The sequence below is a fragment of the Hypomesus transpacificus genome, chromosome 17, assembly GCF_021917145.1.
Source record: "Hypomesus transpacificus isolate Combined female chromosome 17, fHypTra1, whole genome shotgun sequence".
Lineage (NCBI taxonomy): Eukaryota > Metazoa > Chordata > Actinopteri > Osmeriformes > Osmeridae > Hypomesus > Hypomesus transpacificus.
In genome coordinates, this window is record NC_061076.1 from 1,699,628 (window position 1) to 1,716,794 (window position 17,167).

Genomic DNA, 17,167 nt, shown 5'->3' on the forward strand with positions numbered 1-17,167 from the left:
TTTGGTCAAGTTTTTATAATTTAAAAAAGACACATCTGTAATCTGTAATCACAACGACATTTTGAGAGTGGAAGGTTGGGAATCGTTCATGTAAATATGGGACTTATAGGGTTATCCCAATGTTTAACTGCGATTGAAAACATAGCGTGCTATTTGGTGTGTGTCTGGATGTGTGTGTGCGGCAGAGGCATTGCTGGAAATGTGTAGATATGTCCAAAGCCATGAGCTATGACAAAAACAAGAATGGTCGTCAAAGTAATTTGATACTCAAAAATTTGTCTAGTCCAATCACAGCTGTAGACTCTTACAAATATGTAAATGTCTATGCTACTTGACCATTGTTCCAGTTTATTTCTTTAAATGTAGCTTTAAATAAACATATTTCTGAATAGGACTTCTTGTTAAATGTTCCCAAAGAAATTTGGATCATAGTAGTTCTAGTTTTACACAACCAGAGGCTGGTAGTGTAAAACATAACACAAGACAGGTGAAACACTGAGGCGGATTCATATTTGTCTTAGGCTCGGGGTATTAGCGCTAAATAGAGATCTCCACTGCTAAAGCAGCTTTAGCTCAGCGTGTCAAGGACTGGCCTGGATATCTGAGTCTCCACCACACAACAAGACTGTCTGCTCTGTCAGCACTCTGGACTGCAGGTCTCTTCTGTTCCTGTATTCAACTGACATTTGTGACACGAGTGCCTTTTAAAGGTACTCTGACGTAAAAGGGACGGGTTGTGCATGATGAATAGCTGTGTTCATCTGTCAGTTTGAGCAGTTGAGGAAGCCTCAAAATCGAGGGGGCTGAAATTGGAGTGTGTTGTTACTATAAGGTAGCACAGCAAGAAAAAAAGCTATTTATCAATTTATGGACATCCATATTGATCCCTTCAACGCTTCCCTTAATGATGATATTATGTTAATTACATTTACGTAGCTGTGTGGTGAAAAGCAACTTATGTTAACGTTTGAATTCAAACTTATTAATTGATACAGACAGAAGTTGATATTTTGAAGGAAATTATTTAATTGGACACTTGATTCTACAGAACATCGTCTGGACAAAGATTCACCGTACGCCATGATTGGTTGTGTCTGAATACTGCTGATTCACGTTACAGCCCAGATGAAAACAATCCCAGAAAAAAGGGAAGTAAAATCAAACAATAATTGTTATCAGTAATTTTAAAAATACAATTAGCTTTGGCAAAACTTTTTACAGATTGCACAACATCGACATACACAATAAAACGTCTACGACAAGAATGCAATTTTTTACGTGTCAGTTAAAAGGTAGGATACAATCCAATAAAAACATGCTAAATATCCAGTTAATTTTCACAAGGATGTGTTTGGGGGGGTGTTTATTTAATAGAATTCTCTTACAAAAATAAGCCTTGATCCAAATAGTGAGTAGCTGTCCTGTGTGGTTGAGACTGAAGTGAACTACCTGTTTTGTCGTAACTGTTATGGTTCTAAGTGTTTCCCTCTGTACTCTGGGATGTAAACCCTGAATTCAATTTGTGACAGTTCCCAGGACCAGTATCATTTCATACCACAGATACACATCTATAGACTTACAAAACTCCAGACAGAACCACAGTTGACAGAGAATACAGTACACACAGACATGCACACACACACACACACTGAGCATAAACACATATGCACACACACATACTGAGCATAAACACATATGCACACACGCACAGAAAACACATGAGATCAATTGAACTTAACCAAAAAGCCCCCATAACATCATGACGCACAACTTTCACACACACACACGCACGTACACCCCTATAGTAGACATGACACACACAGACCCTATTGTCATCTCCTTCTAGGTAAGCCTACATCTTAAGATGCTGGGGGCCTGGACATTACCCTTACTGTTACACACCTGTACTGTGATTCGGACGTGGGGCAGGTGAGAAATGTTAACTGTACGTTAAATGTTCGATATGAAATCGGTGAGTTTTATTTATTTTTTTTATCAGTGGGTCGACGCCACACATGTGAACAGGTAGGCCCTCTGTTTGAAATAAAAGCACATCATGAAAACACGCACAGCTGTGCAAGGCCCTTTAAAAGACATTTAACAACTAAATCCATCTAAGATGTTTATGTACATGTATGTACATGGATGCAGAATAGAATATTAATCAAGGACATTCCAGGTATATCACCATTAGGCACTAAAAGGTGTTTATAGCATGGATCACTATCGATCATCTCATTTGCCCTTGACCTTAACTAAACTCCACCCAGGTTCTTATCGGCCACGTACTGCAAACCGAAACAAATAGATGTTTCACATTCATGCCCTGTACCCAGACCAGTCACCTTTTCACCCGAAGAGTGCACTTGTTTATGAACCGTGTACAAACAGTGGTGTAGTCTAGATTATGCGCAGACAAACATTGTACACCTATCAGGATTTCCTAGTTGCCTGCTATAACATAGGAGTAATTCACAGATTAGGGTACTGCAGGGAGGGTAATGAACGGACAACACCCCCACCACCTAATGATATAGACTATTTCTTAAGACTGAATTAGACTGTCTAAGGGACTAAAACTGAAATGAACTGTGTTACCGTAGTTACAGTGGAATTTTCACAGGTGAGTGATTGAGTGCAGTTCAGATGAAAAGGATGTGACCCGATGCACAGGGGCGGACCCTTTCCGTCTTCCCAGAGAGAGGTTGCTGTTGTGTTTCAGTGTTGTAAAGGATTCCTTGGTCATTGACTGGAGTACTTTTAGGAGACATTCGTAAACACAAAGCCAATAACGTGCTCAACTGTGCCATCACAACCATTATGTTCCACAAAATATACACTCCCCAATGTACAATAAACATTTTAAGATATTATTTAAAAACATGCAGTTTCTATTTATAACTGTGACAGCATTAATATTAAAATAGATCATATTTATTCTAGTATATTGTTTCATGTCATGTGTCATACTGCATTATTTATCTTAACAATTATTTAATTTAGTCGTTAGTCAACTGATCATTAGTTGTTTGTTAAAAGCCATGTTTGAGAGGTTGTGATTGATCAGATTGCTACATCAAAATCCAACAGCATTCCTGTTGATAATGTCATGTACTGATAATGTCATGTACTGATGATGTCATGTACTGATGATGTCATGTACTGATGATGGTATGTACTGATGTAGGTAAAGAGCAAAGTAAAATGTTTGCAGTAGGCGTGTTTACTGGCAGTCCTTAAGATAGAGTAACACTGTCAGACGCTGTCTGAATGACATGCTGGTATTCTGACCGCTAGTTGTTTCTATTGTTCCAACATGGATTGAGAAGCATAGCCTGGTGTGATGGAGAACCAGCTGAGATGATGCAGTAACACAGAGAGGATGCTTATTGAGTCCTGTCCTGGCCATGCATGGATCTGATCCTGGATCTACTGGAGGGGTTGAGGTGGGGAGGCCTAGGGCTCTGATCATGCAGAGAGACTGATCCCAGACCAGGTCTAGATGTCCAGGTTGACCGGCCGTAACTTCCCTGTCTGGTGCTCTTTGACCCACAGCTCTCTGTCTTTGGCTGGGTCCACGCTCTGTAGGAGCTGGACCACAGGCTCCAGGGTCTGGAGAGAGAGAGAGAGAGATAAAGAGAGAGAGAGAAACATTCACACAGAGAGAGAGAGGCACACACACACATACAATAATGCAATGAGATGAACTTCTCGAATCTTACATTTAAGATTCCTATGTTTATTGTATGCACCTTCCTGCCAAAGCAAATTCCTTGTCTTTGCAAACCGTTCTGATTCTGATTCAACCAAAAAAACATTTAAAAAGGCATACATCTATATAGTAAATGTGACAAAGACACACACACCCTGACTTAGCTGAGAACTTGACTCACGCTTTGGTTGAACATGTCGGTTTCGTGGCGAAGGGTGGTGTACTGACGCAGGTGCTGCTGAATCATCTCCACCCTCTCCACCTCCAGCTTCTCCAGCTCCTGAACTCACAACAGGCACACGACAGTCAGACAAAACTGTCAGCTATGTCAAACAGTCAGCGAGACTGAACAGTCAGTCAGAACAAGCAGTCAGAGCAGTGGCTGTACCATGCTGTTGGTGACCATTTCCTCAAACCACTTGCACTGGGCTTGGTTGTAGAGATCCAAGTGACGCATCAGGTCATCTCCTGTGGACTCACAGCATGGAGGTTAAAGACACGAGTTCATCGCCTGCTCTTTACCATTTGCCAAAACCCCTCCTCATCAACTATGGATCAATATCCTACTGTCAATGCAGTGTTCTGGGAATCAGGGCAAACGGAACAATTCACACAATGGTTTTTTACGATTTAGTCTGATTGTCCCTCAGACTCACTCCATGGAATGGAATCACTGACATGACCAGCAGAGGGCGACCAGGACAAACATATCAGGTCTGAGACCTCATCTCCATGGATACAGTTGCCTCTGACGGTCTCTGAAGTCCTGATTCAGGCTACGATGGGTGATGTCACAGGGATGCACGCAAATATCACAGGTTGAGGGACATAGTTCTAGTTTGTGTAATCAGAGCTTAGTTTACATCTTTGGTTAACACACAGAGAGAGAGAGAGAGACAGAGAGAGAGAGAGAGATAGAGAGAGAGAGATAGAAAGAAAGAGAGAGACAGAGAGAGAGAGAGAGAGAGAGAGAGAGAGAGAGAGAGAGAGAGAGAGAGAGAGGGGGGCAAGAGACAGATGAGAGAGTGTGAGAGAGAGAGATCTTTATCCAACCCAGATCTTCATCTATATGGTAATGAAGACAAAGGCATGATGACATTGTCTTCAGTCCAGAAGTGGTCATTGAATGTCAACCAATGTCTAATGGAGCTATTGATTGGAACTGAGAGTGGAGTGTTAATCTGAAGAAAGAGAGAGAGAGATACAGAGAAAGAGTAAGATAAGAGAGATATAGAAAGACAGAAAGAAAGAAAGAAAGAGAGAGAGACTTCCTTTCTACTTTCTGTCATCCTCAATCCCATCACCCTCCTCCTCTTCCCCCCTCCTCCTCCCTTCCGTCTCTCTAGAAGCAGAACGGGCATCCCACAGAGTGACTCAGATTCAGAGCCTTTCCGTGACCCCTGACCTGCTTGTGTGGATTTTCTGCGGGCCTTCTTGATGTCCTCCTCGTGCTTGTTCATGTGTTTGACCTCCAGCTGCTGCGTCTTCATGTCCAGGTCCTTCTGCCTGTCTGCCAGGGCTTTACGGGCCTGAAGCAGACGCAGGAAACACGCAAACACACACAGACACACACAGACATGGGCAAACACACACAGAATGAGTCATTGACAGTAATCCCCAGCTGTACTGGACCATTTCTTCAGCCTGATCTGAAGCCTCCCCAGATTTGTCATGTTTGCTACCTATTTCCAAAGTCCAACCTAGCCCAGCCCTAGTCCAACCTAGCACAGCCTAGCACAGCCTAGTCAAATCAAGCCCAGCCCCAGTCCAGCCTAGCCCAAACCATTGTTTCTCTTCAACAGAAGGTTGAAAAACCTTTGACAATCCCTGCTCTACAGAACAGGAGCCTCTAGCACTGACCGGAATTAAATTATCTATTTTCTGTATACAACATCAAAACATGTAAGAAATGTGTACAGTGCGATACAGGTGCCCGTACCTTCTCCACCCCACCAAACCGACTGAGGAGCTGCTTGCGCAGGTCAGTGAGGTGATGGTCATACTTCTTCATGTCCTTCTTGAAGTTGTGCTCTCGGAAGGTCAGCAGAGGCTTCTCCACCTCAGAGTGGAGCTGCAAAACACAGACCCAGGGTGAGACTGCTGGCTGTGTGCTGGGGGTGGTTCGAGAACACTGACTGTTCGAATGCCAATGTCTTTCGATTTATGATTTGACTGTTTGGTGTCTGTCTGCGGGCTCAGACCCTGATGTGGAGCTTAGCAGGCTGAGTTAGAAGATAAGACACTATTTATTTATTTTACAGCAGAATAAATTGTTGAGGAAAGATGAAGTGGAGAGATAGAGGCGAGAGAGAGACAGCTAAGGGAGCGCCTGAGGAGAGAGCAGAAAGAGAGGAGTAGGGAGAGCGAAGAGAGAGAGAGATGAGAAACAGGAGAGAAATAGAGGAGCGGACAGAAAGAAGAAAAAGGGAGAGAAACAGAGACAATTTTGAGGACGACTCATCCTCTCCTCCTTCTGCATGACCACACCAGCCTATCAGGAGACTCGTAGAGTGAAAGAGCAGAGCGCCAAGGCCTGAGCCTGTGTGTATGTTTATGTGTGTGTGGGGGGGGGTTGTTTGTGTGTGTGTGCGTGTTTGTTCATGTGCGTCTGTGAGTGTGTGGACAGCTCTCGTCAGAGGCCCGGGCTAATTAGTCCGACAGGAGGGCGTGTGTGTGTGTGCGTGTGAGACTAGCGACATGGCCTCTGTGGTATTTTAGTCTTGTCTCTGTTCCTTCCTGTGGTCTTAGTATAGATCTGGCTCACTGCTCCCAAGAGGGCTGCAGATTCAAGAGGGTTGCCCCTCTCCGCTGCTAACAGGCAGGACTTAGGGGACCTGTCTTGGGTACTGGAGGGTGTCAGACAGGGTGCAGTCTGTACCTTGTTGGAAAACTTGAGGTGGACGTCAGCCTCGTCAGTCAGACTCTTCTTCAGCTGGGCCCAGGCCTCCCCCACCGTTCTAGAACATTCAGAACAGGTTGGAACATTTGAAGAGACGTTCTAAAGGGTCTGGTCATCTACAACCATCTGTCTGACATGGGACAAGGATTCTTTTCAGTGGTTGCTGGGTCAAATGGCTCGTTATGGAACAGTTGAATCAATGAAGGGCTAGGGAAGATAATGTTTTCAACCAGAGAGTTCTGATCATTCATCCATCCAGTCACTCACCCCTCCTCCTGTGCAGCCAGGGGTGACAGGGATAGCTTGGAGAGGTTCTTTGCATACTCCTCTTCAATCTTAATCCTGGATCAGGACAACACAAACAGTAATCAGAACATATATTTGACATACGGAATTTTAATACAGAGAAATGTTCCACATGGAATATCAGGACAGAGAAATGTTCCACATTGGAATGTCCAGACAAGAGGAATGTTCCAGATGGAATTTCAACAGAATGATTGATCAAGTGGATCATTTGGAATATCAAGATGTGGCAATGTTCCGCATGAAATATGAGGACATGGTCCAGGAGAATATCAAAAACCTCAATAGTTCTGCTACTAAGGGACAAAGCAGGCCCAGTCCATGAGAGTACTCAAGGTGTTATCCTGTATGATGAACACAGTGATCAACCCCTGACAGCTCCCTGTTCTACTCTGATAAGAGACCATGAACACAGAAAAATGATAGCATCAGCACCGAAAGCAGCTTATAAACAGCAGCAAGCACCTACATCTTGACATAGATATATCTACATCTCTCTCTCAGTTTCTATTTATGCCTTTCTCTATTCCTACCTCATCTTGCTCTCTCTCCTGACTTTACCTATGTCTCTATCGAGAGAGAGAGAGAGAGAGAGAGAGAGAGAGAGAGAGAGAGAGAGAGAGAGAGAGAGAGAGAGAGAGAGAGAGAGAGAGAAAAAAAGGGAGAAAAAGAGAGAAAAAGAGAGAGAGTTCACCTTTCATGGATGAACTCGGCCATCTCCTTCTGCATCTGTCTCCCCTTCAGCTGCTTCTGGAGCAGAACATCGAAGCCGGTCACACAGGTCATCCCCTGGGGGTCCTTCTTTTCAGCCTGAGGACGCAACGGCAGCACCCATCAAACATCCTCCGAGAAAACTGCTGTCGTTTTGGTTGTGTTTTGATGCAAAAGGCTATTTACCGTTTGTGAAATTATCTTTTACCGAAGTACCTCAAAACTGACATCCCTTCAACTCCAACGATAAAAGGACAGATAAACACAGGTACACACATACTTGACACGCACACGGAATTGAGAACTTTATAACAGTTTAGTGTTTACGTTTGAATGTGTTTGTATGTGTGGGTAGGTGAGTCAGGGAATGTGTTTATTCGACACAGTGAAGCACATGGTGCTCATCAAGGTGCGTGTGCGTGCGGAGGTACAGTGTTTGCGTCACAGAGGAGGTGGTTGCATGCCAACGTGTTTGTGTGAGTGGGTGTGTGAGTGTATGCTGCAGTGTGCTTTAGTGTGTGTGCGTGTGGCGTGTGAGAGATCATGTCTGTATGTGAGAGAATGTGTGAGTGAGAGAGATTGTGTGTGTAGGCGTGTGTGTGTTAGAGACAGGGTGTGTGTGTCCATTTTGTTGACTTCACCGTAGATGTGAGCCGCAGAGGAGAGAAACACAATTGGCTGATGCCGACGACAAGGCAGACCACACCCTGCACCACACACCCACCTAGACCCAGAGCCGAGTGTAGCAGAGGCAGTTTGGGGACAGAAACTCCCTCGCTTTCCCACTTAAACTTGGTTGACGTCGTTCATAACGTGCCTCAGCTCCCTTGGAGACCCCCTGCCTCATGTTGGTGACCCGGGTTCGAGCTCCTGGCCCCGCTCCCCCGTCATAGCAGGGTGCTTTGGTGGCGTGGTGGCCAGAGAGTCTTACCCAAAAGTAGTCGCAGTAGCTCCACTCGTTGGGCTTCAGGAGCTCCTGTTCAGGGTTGTCGTCATCGGGCAGGGGGAACGTCACGCCGTTGATCTGGAACATCAGGAGGTACGAAGACATTCATCAGGGGAGGAAGAGAGGAGGAGGGGATGGAGAGGTGGAGAGAAGGAGAGGAGGAGGGGATGGAGAGGAGGAGAGGATGAAGAGAAAGAGGTACTCAAATGCCTACTAGAGGATGAAAGAGAAGAGAAGCGAGGATAGGGAGCAGGGAGGATGGATGCTAACAGGGGAAGGAAAGAGGATGTGGGAGACGTGTCGTAAAGGTCAGGAGGACTACAGTTTCCTGGGGGGGGTGATGATCACCAAGATGGTGACCCATGTGGCCTTTAGTGAGAGAGAGAAAGAGAGAGAGAGACAGAAAGGGAAAGAAAAGGGCAAGAGACAAAGAGGAGAGAGAGAGAGAGAGAGAGAGAGAGAGAGAGAGAGAGAGAGGGGGGGGGGGGGGGGAGGTAGAGTGAAGTAGAGAGCCTTTAATGTGTACGGAGGTACTTGACTGCAGCATGTTTACAAGCCACTTCCAGGATATTCTATTTCACAATGTGATGAAGTCCAAGAAAATAATAATGGTCAAAACAACTCTCTGTCTCTATCTCTGTCACACACACGCACAAAACACACTCAAAACAAGTCGAGGGCTTCCTCAATACTCTGCGGCCTCTTCAATTAGGGTTCCAAGGCTGTGGTTATGTCATAATGAGCTTCTAGGAGGCCTTCCTGACAAAACAACAACCCCCCCACACACACACACAAACACACAATACTAGAGACTGGAGGGGTATACGGTCAGATGGACAAACAGGCAGGAATAGACAGGAAGACAGCCATACAGGCAGTGAAGTAACCAGACAGACAGGCAGGAACAGGCAGGAAGACAGCCATACAGGCAGTAAAGTAACCAGACAGACAGGCAAGCAGACCTAAACACAAACAAAAAGTCTTCCGAATGTCACTGAAAAATATTAATATTTAATATTTCTGTATATTTGCTAATAACACGCAAGAGCAGGGGCTGTTACCCAGCTCCCTGCTGTGGCCCATCCCACAGGAATCCTCTCCAGATGCACTTGGCAGGCAGCGCTTCCCCCTAAGGATTATCACTCTGCAGCGGACACCTGAGCTTTTCCTTCTACACTATCAACCACAGATGCTTATCGCACACCTGAGACCTCAGAAGGATTGCATTTAATACATTTACTATTTGTTCATTTAGCAGAGGCTTCTATCCAAAGCGACATACACATTTTGCACATGGAAAAAGAATCAAAACTGCGTAGTTCTAACAGTGTTTCGAGTAGTAACAGTGAAGTCATTGAATACATTTGCTCTGCTTAAACGGGAGGGATATTTCGTTTCTGAAGAGATGCTGCCCTTGAAAGAATATTACCGTAAACATCGTTCCACTGCAGAACGTTGACAACAATGATCCGGAACATGACCATGTAATCGAGATCATTAAGTAGTCTGATCTAGAACAATTGTGAAGTGATTTGGTTAGTGAATTGATTCATTTTGTGAATTGCTTTGTCTTGTGAAACAATTCAGCTTGCAGATGGATCCCTTTGGTGAATCGATTCATTTTCTGAAATCAATCAGTTTGCGAACTGATTCAGTTTGTGCGGTGCTGCAGTCGCTTTCTTAATTTCTCGCCTCGGAGAATCTTCGGATTGTCATGGCGACCAGATTTCACGCTCCGACGCGTCTGCATCCAATTGTTGTTTATCTGTCCTCCATCGCCCCTTTCTTCTCATCCCCCTCTCCCCCTGGATGATAGGACCATATCTATTGCTCCCTCCCTCCCTCTCACACTCCTTCATGGGTGCTTAGTGGCAGTCTGTCCTCGTTTATTTATATGGATTACCTTGAGGGCAGTGGGGAGGGAGTCAGACCAGGAGTAATAAAGTGTTGTGATGTATGACTGGGTTGGAGAGAGGCAGTCCAGGACGCTCACAATGAGGGGATGTGAAATGAAAGGATATGTTTTTAATCAATGCTTTTTCAATGATCTGTTTCTGTCTTGATAGAACGATAATTCATGTACATGTTGAAATGATTCTTCCTAGGCTAAGGGTTGGGATTAGTGTAAGGTTTAGGGTCGAATGAAAACAACTGCATTGTATAGTAAACGCACTGGTTGTGGTTGTAACTGCACTTCCTGCCTGTGTCTTCGCCCAGTCTGACCACCACTGTGGGACTGGGGAGGAGGTGGGGGTTACACAGACACACAGACAGTCCAGAAGGAGCCTGTCCTGCTGAACAAAAATGAATTTCCCTGACAGGAGCTGAAACAGAGCCAGCTCTATGGCGTGTCCGGACATGGTTGACACGCACACACAGACATGCACACGCACACACAGACACGCACACACACACACGCACACACAGACACGCACACACAGACTAGCACACACATGCACACACAGACATGCACACGCACACACGCACACACAGACACGCACACACAGACTAGCACACGCACACATGCACACACAGACATGCACACGCACACACGCACACACAGACATGCAGACACAGACACGCACACACAGACTAGCACACGCACACATGTACACACAGACATGCATGCAAGCACACACACACGGTACGCACACACCCGTGAACACACGCACGCGGGCCCTCAATCACCTACAAGCACATGCACACGTACGTGCACACACACACACACGTGCACACACACACACGCACGTGCGTGCCACTCAGAAAACCTTCTACACGGAGCGCTGAACATCTCGACGGCAGCTCACGCCGTGGTGGTGGTGCTCAGGCAGCCACTGTTGCTAAGCGACAAATTACCTCTGCTGTAAAAGACCCCCACCCCCCACCGCCTCAACACCACGACCATCATAACAAAACACAGAGGTTTCCACCACGTTCTCTGCGAGCTCTCACCGCCTCCGCCTCCCCGTGCCCGCTCATCTCACAAAGGGGTGTGTCAGACAAAACAACTGTGGTGGAAAATGCCAATCACAACAAACTATGCTCTAGTCCAGCCAATCACAACAAACTATGCTCTAGTCAAGCTAGTCACACCAGACGCTGCCCTTCCCCTCCCCCAACCTGTTTCCAGTTACCACCAGAGCAAGGTGTGTGAGGAGGTGTAAAACAAGCAGACCCTCCAGCCCTGGGACAATTCTCACCTCCTCTCCCTCCCCTCCACACATCCTGTCCCTCACCTCCTCACCTCCTCTCCCTCACCTCCTCACCTCCTCTCCTCACCTCCTCACCTCCTCTCCCTCACCTCCACACATCCTCTCCCACACCTCCTCACCTCCTCTCCCTCACCTCCTCACCTCCTCTCCCTCACCTCCACACCTCCTCTCCCTCACCTCCTCACCTCCTCTCCCTCACCTCCTCACCTCCTCTCCCTCACCTCCACACATCCTCTCCCTCACCTCCTCACCTCCTCTCCCTCACCTCCACACCTCCTCTCCCTCACCTCCTCACCTCCTCTCCCTCACCTCCACACATCCTCTCCCTCACCTCCTCACCTCCTCTCCCTCACCTCCTCACCTCCTCTCCCTCCCCTCCACACCTCCTGTCCCTCACCTCCTCACCTCCTCTCCCTCACCTCCTCACCTCCTCTCCCTCACCTCCACACCTCCTCTCCCTCACCTCCTCACCTCCTCTCCCTCACCTCCACACATCCTCTCCCTCACCTCCTCACCTCCTCTCCCTCACCTCCACACATCCTCTCCCTCACCTCCCTCACCTCCTCTCCTCACCTCCTCTCCCTCCCCTCCACACATCCTCTCCCTCACCTCCTCACCTCCTCTCCCTCACCTCCTCACCTCCTCTCCCTCACCTCCTCACCTCCTCTCCCTCCCCTCCTCACCTCCTCTCCCTCACCTCCTCTCCCTCCCCTCCTCACCTCCTCTCCCTCCCCTCCTCACCTCCTCTCCCTCACATCCTCTCCCTCCCCTCCTCCCCTCCACACATCCTCTCCCTCCCCTCCACACATCCTCTCCCTCACCTCCTCACCTCCTCTCCCTCACCTCCTCACCTCCTCTCCCTCACCTCCTCTCCCTCACCTCCACACGTCCTGTCCCTCCCCCTCACCACTCCACTCATCCCTCCCTGTGGTTCCCTCCCTCCCCTCTAACCCTAACCCTCCCCTCTAACCCTAACCCTCCCCTCTAACCCTAACCCTCCCCTCTCCTCCTCATGTCAGGCAGGATGTTAACATGCAGGTAGTCCACATACTGCACCCTCTCCTCAGGAAGCAAGCTTCACAAACACAAACACATACATTCAAGCAACACACAGAAGTAACACACATCCTCAGACACACACACACAGATCTGCCAACGTGCACACTACCACGGCAACCAGCCCAGAGATACGATGACATCATGGCATGTAATGTACTGTATCTCTCTCTCTGTTTCTCTTTTTCTCTCTCTCTCTTATTCACTCATGCAAGCAGGCACGTTTGCTCATACACACACATCAGTACCCTAGTCATTACAACTCGAAGCAGATTGAGATTTTTGTAGGCTTTTATGCAGGGATATCACCAATTCTTGTTTCACAATGGATTCAATCAAAATAAAACCAACCTGGGGAACTGAATTCTCTTCCTGTTTTTCTCACACATCTATTCAGCTGATTTCTGAATGGTCTCTCTCTCTCTCTCTCTCTCTCTCTCTCTCTCTCTCTCTCTCTCTCTCTCTCTCTCTCTCTCTCTCTGTCTCTCCCCATCTCTCTCTCTCTCTGTGTCTCTCCCCATCTCTCTCTCTCTCTCTCTCTCTCTCTCTGTGTCTCTCCCCATCTCTCTCTCTCTCTCTCTCTCTCTCTCTCTCTGTGTGTCTCTCCCCATCTCTCTTTCTCTCTCTCTCTCTCTCTCTCTCTCTCTCTCTCTCTCTCTCTCTCTCTCTCTCTCTCTCTCTCTCTCTCTCTCTCTCTCCTCCCCCATCTCTCTCTCTCTCTCTGTGTCTCTCCCCATCTCTCTCTCTCTCTCTCTCTCTCTCTCTCTCTCTCTCTCTCTCTCTCTCTCTCTCTCTCTCTCTCTCTCTCTCTCCCCATCTCTCTCTATCTGTGTCTCTCCCCATCTCTCTCTCTCTCTCTCTCTCTCTGTGTGTCTCTCCCCATCTCTTTCTCTCTCTCCCTCACTCTGTGTTTCCATCCCAACACCCATTCATCAGTGCTATAGCTTTTGTCACCATGGAAACAGGGCTAGCAGCATCCCTAGGCTGTCGGCAGGTCTGTATCCAGTCTGACGGCCCCTGCGGCTTCAGCAGGTCAGCCAGACCAGCCTCGGCCCCGGCCTCTTAACAGCCTCTCCAACAGACCGAGCCTTCAACAGTCGCAGCCTCTAACAGTCTCAGCCTCTAATAGCCTTAGCTCTCAAACCCAGTTTCAACCTCGATCAGCAGTTTACTGTGTGTGTGTTTACTGTGTGTTTACTGTCTCTCTCCCTGCCTGTCTCTGTCTGTCTCTCTGCCATCTGTCTGCCTTCCCGCCTCTCTGCCTCTCTGCCTCTCTGCCTTCCTGCCTCTCTGCCTTCCTGCCTCTCTGCCTTCCTGCCTCTCTGCCTCTCTGCCTTCCTGCCTGTGTACCTCTCTGCCATCCTGCCTCCCTGGCTCTTTGCCTTCCTGCCTCTCTACCTTTCTGCCTCTCTGCCTTCCTGCCTCTCTACCTCTCTGCCTTCCTGCCTCTCTGCCATCCTGCCTCCCTGGCTCTCTACCTCTCTGCCATCCTCCCTCTCTGCCTTCCTGCCTCCCTGGCTCTCTGCCTTCCTGCCTCCCTGGCTCTCTGCCTGTCCTCAGGTCCAGGATCTAACCACTTCTATACCCATCACTATCCTCTCCTCCCCAGTATTAATCAAAATTAGCCAACAGGGTTACATAACCAGGCTGTCATAGTCTCCCAGCCTAACTCCACACTAATCTGGTTCCCGAATCCTGTCCACACAAATCAAAACTGTTTCTGCACATTATCCTACAACTCTAATGACTAACAGGATATACTGTTCACTCTCTATTAATGTGTCAGCATGCAGTAATGTTGGCTAACATTTGCTATGATGATGATGAGGAATGATTTGGGTGATATTGTACAATGTGTCTGTATTTGTGTGTGTGCATGTTTAGTAATGTGTGTGGGCATGTGCTCAATGATGTTTGTGTGTGTTTTTGTATGCATATATGCGCCTTAGTGTGTGTGTGCATGTGTGTGCGTATATGCATGTTTGTTGATGTGTGTATATATGTGTGTGTGTATATGTGTGTATATACAGTATATATCTGCCTTGGCTCTCAGGTAGACTTGTGTTTACCTGCATGGGATGTTGTGCTGCCTGCCGGTGTGGACCTCTGGGGGATGGGTTATTGTATCACACACACACACAGCATTCAGTACACACACACACACACACACACACATTCAGTACACACACACACATTCAGTACACACACACACACGAGAACCCACCCTCAGCCTACTCGGAAGAGAGCTAGAACAAATTCTAAAATTACCCACAGCTGTCGACAAGACCACGCATGTGTGATCATTTCCAGCGATCTCAGAACCTTTTCGCGTTTTTCTAACGAGTTATTTATAGAAGTACCCACACTGGCCAGTCGCCTGCCAGACGAAAAGTGAAACACCTTGATCACTCTGGGATGGGTCCCGTTAGCGTGAGAGGATGCAGTTTGGACCAACCAGCTCGTCAGCCAGCTGTATTTGTGCTGGTGCGGCTGTAGGAGGAAGCCTGGGAGAAACGGATTAGCTGTCATCCTGGATGGAAGACACCCTGATTAAGAGTAATGCAGGAGTCAATAGTCTGAGTTGTTCTCTGGGCTGTAGTCTACAGCACACTACGCACCGCACGTTCTCAGCCAAACACACGCGTGTGCAGGCACGCACACATTCCCACAGACACGCACACAACAAATATTTGCACATAGGTGCAGACACACACGCACGCACACACACACACACAGTGGAGAGGGGTGAGATGAAACAAAACGTTTTAATCTGAACATCTGTTCAAATACACAGAGGGACTATCTTCATCCTAGAATACCTATAGTCATATATATTTATATTCCTCGCAAGGTTCAAATTGAGGAAGGAGGAGGGAGAGAGAGAGAATGGAAAGAGGGATGGAGAGATGGAGAGAGGGATGGAGAGAGGGATGGAGAGAGGGATGGAGAGATGGAGAGAGGGATGGAGAGAGGGATGGAGAGATGGAGAGATGGAGAGAGGGATGGAGAGATGGAGAGAGGGATGGAGAGAGGGAGAGAGGGATGGAGAGAGGGATGGAGAGAGGGATGGAGAGATGGAGAGAGAGATGGAGAGAGACACACGAGGAGACACAGAAGCATTGTGGTGAAAAACAGCTGCCAAATCTGATTCTTGTCCCTGGTGTGATGACAGATGGTTACAGGAGAAGAGATTCTGTATTCACCACTTACACACACAACTGAGTGAGCGAGAGAGAGACAGAGACAGAGAGAGAGACAGAGAGAGAGACAGAGCGAGCGAAAAAGAGGGAAAGAAGAAATAGATGTTGACAGAGAGGAAAAGAACGAGTGGGGAAAAAAGAGAGGCAGAACAAAGGAGAAAGGAAAGACAGAATAAAAGACGACAAAACAAAGATACACAAATGGAGGATGGACAGATGAAGAGTGAGAGATAGATAGATGGAGAGACAGGCAAGCAGAGAGAGAAAGACGAAGACAGACAGAGAGAGAGAGAGAGAGAGAGAGAGAGAGAGAGAGAGAGAGAGAGAGAGAGAGAGAGAGAGAGAAAGAGACAGAGAGACAGAGAGCAAAGAGAGATGAAAAGACCAGAGAGAGGAGGCTGGAAGCTGGAGGCTGGAGGCTGGAGGGTACTCACTGTGATCTTGGTCTCCTTCATCTCCTTGGGGGGCTTCCTGGCTGGTGAGGCAGCTCCAGGGGGCTGGGGGGTTAAACAAGACGTGTCGTCAAAGCTCTCCTCGGTGTCAAAACTAGCCTCCATCATTGTCATCCACCCTCAACACTCTCTTTGCTGGTCTTTTCTTTCTGTCTGTTTGCCTCTCTCTCTCTCACTATATGTCTGTCTGCCTGTCTGTCTCTCTCTCTCTTTGTTTCTCTGTCTGTCTGTCTGTCTGTCTGTCTGTCTCTCTCTGTTTCTCTGCCTGTCTGTCTCTCCTTACTCCTGTCTCTCTCTCTACCTCACTTGGCTCTGCTGCTCTGTCTGAGCTGGGGAAAGCCCTTTGCTGCTGACAGAGTCTGCCTCCGCCACTCCCCCCCCCTCCCCCCCACCCCCAGCCTGCTCTGACTGGCCACCGTCGGGGGAGGGGAGGGGCGTCATGGGGGGTTGGGGGGAGGGGAGAGGGGACGGTGAGGAGGAGAGGGGGAGGTGAGGAGGGAGGAGGAGAGGTCCAGAAAACGTGACGAGGCGAGCCTGCAGTTCAGCTGCTGTCAGAGGGGATGAAGGGATGGATGAGAGAAAAGAAGAGAAAGGGGGGGGAGACAGGGATGGAGAGAGGAGAGGTGGGTGAGGACAGGGGAGAGGAGAGAAAGACGGAGAAAGGAGAGAGATG

General features: G+C 47.8%; 1 protein-coding gene across 2 annotated transcripts; it reads right to left on the minus strand.

Moving 5' to 3' along the window:
* Positions 1–1,021: 1,021 nt before the first annotated feature.
* gas7a (growth arrest-specific 7a) lies at positions 1,022–16,718 on the minus strand. 2 transcript variants are annotated; one of them, XM_047037739.1, is made up of 10 exons: positions 16,477–16,713; positions 8,560–8,652; positions 7,612–7,727; positions 6,879–6,953; positions 6,591–6,669; positions 5,652–5,783; positions 5,118–5,241; positions 4,101–4,180; positions 3,894–3,992; positions 1,022–3,612 (listed from the first exon to the last, which is right to left on the minus strand). In XM_047037739.1, exons 1-10 carry the CDS (start codon positions 16,606–16,608, stop codon positions 3,499–3,501), a joined length of 1,044 nt encoding a protein of 347 aa, XP_046893695.1. In that variant the 5' UTR covers positions 16,609–16,713; the 3' UTR covers positions 1,022–3,498. The 2 variants fall into 2 exon arrangements, with proteins under 2 accessions (XP_046893695.1, XP_046893694.1); XM_047037738.1 differs by lacking the exons at positions 1,022–3,612; positions 3,894–3,992; positions 4,101–4,180 and having other exon boundaries at positions 4,684–5,241; positions 16,477–16,718.
* Between the last annotated feature and the right edge of the window lie 449 nt (positions 16,719–17,167).

What these genes read in the sequence shown, in the direction of transcription:
- gas7a (XM_047037738.1), bottom strand. Translation starts at nt 16,608, where the DNA reads ATGACAATGATGGAGGCTAGTTTTGACACCGAGGAGAGCTTTGACGAC. An exon ending in TGAAGGAGACCAAGATCACA is followed by an intron (nt 8,653 to 16,476) that starts GTGAGTACCCTC and finishes CTGATGTTCCAG; the next exon opens with ATCAACGGCGTGACGTTCCC. An exon ending in GCTACTGCGACTACTTTTGG is followed by an intron (nt 7,728 to 8,559) that starts GTAAGACTCTCT and finishes TTGCGTCCTCAG; the next exon opens with GCTGAAAAGAAGGACCCCCA.